This window comes from Alligator sinensis, unplaced genomic scaffold (assembly GCF_000455745.1).
Source record: "Alligator sinensis unplaced genomic scaffold, ASM45574v1 scaffold735_1, whole genome shotgun sequence".
NCBI classification, from domain to species: domain Eukaryota; kingdom Metazoa; phylum Chordata; order Crocodylia; family Alligatoridae; genus Alligator; species Alligator sinensis.
In genome coordinates, this window is record NW_005842639.1 from 459208 (window position 1) to 463535 (window position 4328).

The window sequence follows — 4328 nt, forward strand, 5'->3', positions numbered from 1 at the left end:
AAAAAGGGGGCTTTTTCTTTTCCCCCATCGTCAACAGTTTCCTTTTAACACCAGCCACCCACCCTAGTTCTCCCCCCCGCCTCCGCCCCGAAGCGTGGGCATGTGAGAGTTAATATGTCTCTTAACTCACCAGTGACCCAGTGAAGGTTGAGAGAGATCAAAGGAGAAAGAAGAGGGTTTTAATGAGAGTGGTTGGAACTGGAGTTTCCTCATTCACTGCTGGGGGAGAGGAAGGTTTGGGAACCCCCTCCCTCCATCCCAGCCTCCTCCTTGCTTGCAGCTCTGCTCTGGGAAGCCTCTGGGTGGGGATTGGGGAGGCAGAGCCACCCCAGATGGGCTGCGGGCGAGATGAAACCGGCTCTGCACCATTTCGTAGCTGGCAGGGACCACGTCTCGCTGCATTTCCCCTTCAGAAGCAGGCCCAGCCTTTCCTACAATCACAGGACTCCCAGAGATGGGGCTTTATTGCTGATACCGTGGCATGGGAGGCAATGGAAACAGAGAAAGGGAATAGACAGGGTCGGGAAGGCGCCACCCTCCCTTGAAACTGCCGGCAGTGAAATCCACTGAAGGGAGCCCAGCATTCCCCCGTGCCTCAGTTTCCCCAGCTAGAAGGCAGCAGGCCTGCGAGTGACCTGCTCTACATCCCATCGGCATAGGCAGCCTAAATGATTGGGGGTTTCGTAAAGATGACATCCTTCCCATAACAGCCAGGATCTGTGGTCATCGCTTCCCCTTCTAGCGGCCCCAATCCAGCCAGATTTGTCTCATGCCCTATGCCCTTCCTGGAAATACCCCGGCCCCAAAGCAACTGGCTTCTGAGCCAGGTATTGCCACCATCCACGGGCCCAGCAGCGGTGTAAAGTGGTGTTGTCTCAGCCCCATTGTGACCCGCGCTATGGTGAGGGCAGGGGGGTCCTTACAGGGGCCCAGAGGTGGGGACCAGCCCCTGAGGGCAGGGGCAGAGGAGCCGGGCCAGGACCCAGCTCATGGCAGCAGCTTGACATCTCTCTCATTTGCCAACATTGCCGGCACCGACCATGCCAAGGGCCGAGACACCCGCCGTGGGCATTGACCTGGGCACCACCTACTCCTGCGTCGGCATCTGCCAGCACGGCAAGGTGGAGATCATCGCCAACGACCAAGGCAACCGCACCACCCCCAGCTACGTGGCCTTCACGGCCACCGAGCGCCTGGTTGGGGATCCTGCCAAGAGCCAAGCTGCCCTCAACCCCCACAACACCGTCTTCGATGCCAAGCGGCTGCTGGGCCGGCGCTTCGAGGAGCCGGGGGTACAGGCAGACATGAAGCACTGGCCTTTCCGGGTGGTGAACGAGGAGGGAAAGCTGAAGGTACGGGTGTCCCACAAAGGGAAGGAGCGGGATTTCTATCCGGAGGAGATCTCTGCCATGGTGCTGGCCAAGATGAAGCAGACGGCCGAAGCCTACCTCGGCCACCCGGTCACCCAAGCCGTCATCACCGTGCCGGCCTACTTCAACGACGCGCAGCGCCGCGCCACCATCGACGCGGGCACCATTGCTGGCCTCCACGTCCTCAAGATCCTCAACGAACCCACGGCGGCTGCCATCGCCTATGGGCTGGAGACCGGGAGCCCAGGGGGCGAGGCGCGCCACGTGCTCGTCTTCGACCTAGGGGGTGGCACCTTCGATGTGTCCGTCCTGCGGGTGGAAGATGGCATCTTCGAGGTGAAGGCCACGGCTGGGGATACCCACCTGGGCGGGGAGGACTTTGACAGCCGGCTGGTGGAGCATTTGGTGCGGGAATTCAGGAGGAAGCACAAGGAGGACCTCAGTCAGGACAAGAAAGCCTTGCAGAGGCTCCGGTCGGCTTGCGAAAGAGCCAAGCGCACGCTCTCCTCCGGTACCACCGCCACCCTCTCCATCGACTCCCTCTACAAGGGGCTGGACTTCCACACCACCCTCACCCGGGCCCGCTTTGAGGACCTCTGCTCCGACCTCTTCCAAGCCACCCTGAAGCCCTTGCAGCGGGCGCTGCAAGATGCCCGCCTCACCACGGACCAGATCCACGCCATGGTGCTGGTGGGCGGCTCCACCCGCATCCCCAAGGTGCAGGCGCTGCTGTGCGGCTTCTTCGGCGGGCGGGAGCCCAGCAAGGGCATCAACCCCGACGAGGCGGTGGCTTACGGTGCGGCTGTGCAGGCAGCCGTCTTGACCGGCCACCGCACCCGGGGCCTGCAGAACCTGCTGCTTCTGGACGTGACCCCGCTGTCCCTGGGCATCGACACGGTGGGTGGCGTGATGGCCACCGTGATCCGACGCAATTCCCCAGTGCCCACCAAAGAGACCATGAACTTCACCACGGCTGAGGATGACCAGGACACGGTGGTGTTTGAGGTGTACGAAGGGGAGCGTCCCCTGAGCAAGAACAACCACTTGCTGGGCACTTTCTTCCTCAGTGGCCTTCCCCCGGCGCCCCGTGGTGAGCCCGTGGTGGAGGTCACCTTCTCCATCGATGCCAACAGCGTCCTCACCGTCTCCGCCAGGGACACCCACACAGGCAACACCAGCCAGCTCACCATCGCCGACACCCGGGGCCGGCTGGACCGCGAGGAGGTCCAGAGGATGGTGCAGGAGGCGGAGGAATGCAAGGTCCAGGACCGGGCGCAGCAGGAGGCCGTTGAAGCCATGAACTCCCTGGAGTCGTGCGCGCTGCAGCTGAAGCGGGCGGCCGAGGGCGGGCACGGGGTGGACGTGCGAGCCAAGAAGAGGGTGCTGGCTCTGTGCGAGGAGACGGCCTCGTGGCTGGAGGGGAGCCCGCTGGCTCAGAAGGAGGAGTACGAGGAGCGGCGGAGGGAGCTGGAAGAAGCCTGGGATTCAGCTTTCTCCACACTGAACCCAGGAGGGGAGCCCAGGCTGGAGCCAGAGGAGCAGGAGGGGGCGGCTGCTAGGGAGGAGCTCAGGGAACACCTGGATTGAGGAGACCCAGCTCTGCCCCCTGCCTCAGAGCCCATTAAAAGGAGAAATGGATCCCAGCTGTGTGGCCTCCTATTTTAGTGCTGCTGCTATGGGAAGGGAAGCTGGAGCCCGGAGATGCGGGGAGTGATTTGGCCAAGGTGAAGCTGTGAGTTGGTGGCAGACGGGGACATAGACCCCAGGGGTGCAGACTCCCAGCTTCTGCTCTACCCACTCAATAACACTTCCCCTTGGAAGTGCTACTAGACCCCAGGGCTTGTGCCTTCTTCAGGAGACAATCCCCTCCTTCCCTGCGGGTGTTTGGGCATGAACTGCCTGTGGAAAGGCAGCAAAGGCTTGAGAGGGGGAGAGGAGCCCAGAGGAAGAATAGCCGTGTCTAGAAGCCTCTCATGTGAGCAGGGGCCAGAAACGGGCCTGGATGGGACCTGCCTATGAGCTTAATGCTCACCTGCCTTTGATCAGTTAATGCCTGCCATGTTCCACCCCAGAGCTGGCTGCCTTCAAGCAGGGAGGGTGAAACCCAGATGCCCAGGATAAGCTACCTCCTCCCACCAGTCATCTCCAGCCTGGCTCACCTTGCTGAGGCTGGGGAAGCAGGAACCACTGGGCTGAAGCCTGGCCAGTGCTTTCTGCTAAAGGCAGGCAACAACTTAACCCATCACCCTCCCTTGGCCAGAAACCGTGAAGTCGCCCAGCGCTGGAGCCCTGTGATCCACTAATTGATATGGGAAGAGGGAGGGTTTGGACAGGGGGGCACAGGGCAGAAAATGGATCTCTCCGGAGAGCTCTGGCCAAGACGGCCTGGCCTGGCAGGGCTGAGCTCCTTACAGTGCACTTGCACTGGGATCCACCACAGCCCTTGGGCGGCAAGTGGGGAAACAGAGGCTGCCAGCCCCTCTTCGCTGTCTGCTCATACAGCGCCAGGTGCCACAAGGCTCCCATGTGGCACTGTGATGATGATAATGCCACAGAGCAACTTGGTCAAGGCTGGTTGGGAAGTCAGTAGCAGAGGCAGGGGCCCTATGGAGCCTCAGTATCTTCAGGCCCCTAATTTCCTCCCACAGCTTGAGCCCCAGGATCCTTGGTGGTGCCTGTCTGTCCCCAGCAACCGGGCCCTGCCTCCCCCTTGTGCAATCAGGCTGTGCTGTTAGCCCTGTTAGAGGTTTTTTGAAGTATAAATAGTTATATATATATATACACAGCATCTAGCATAAACTTGCCACCATGCACCTTAAACCACGTCAGGAAACCGCACACCCATTAGCCCTGTTAGATGCGAGATAGAGGGGGGCTAAGTGATGCACCCAAGGCCACAAAGGGAGTCTGTAGCAGAGATGGGCAGCCACCCCCCCCCCCCCCCCCCCTCCCACCCCC

General features: G+C 61.1%; 1 protein-coding gene across 1 annotated transcript; it reads left to right on the top strand.

Annotated features, from left to right (window-relative positions):
- Positions 1 to 387: 387 nt before the first annotated feature.
- LOC102368981 (heat shock 70 kDa protein II-like) lies at positions 388 to 2957 on the top strand. Its single transcript, XM_006033515.2, has one exon. It carries the CDS (start codon positions 1041 to 1043, stop codon positions 2955 to 2957), a length of 1917 nt encoding a protein of 638 aa, XP_006033577.1. The 5' UTR covers positions 388 to 1040.
- The last annotated feature ends 1371 nt before the right edge of the window (positions 2958 to 4328 follow it).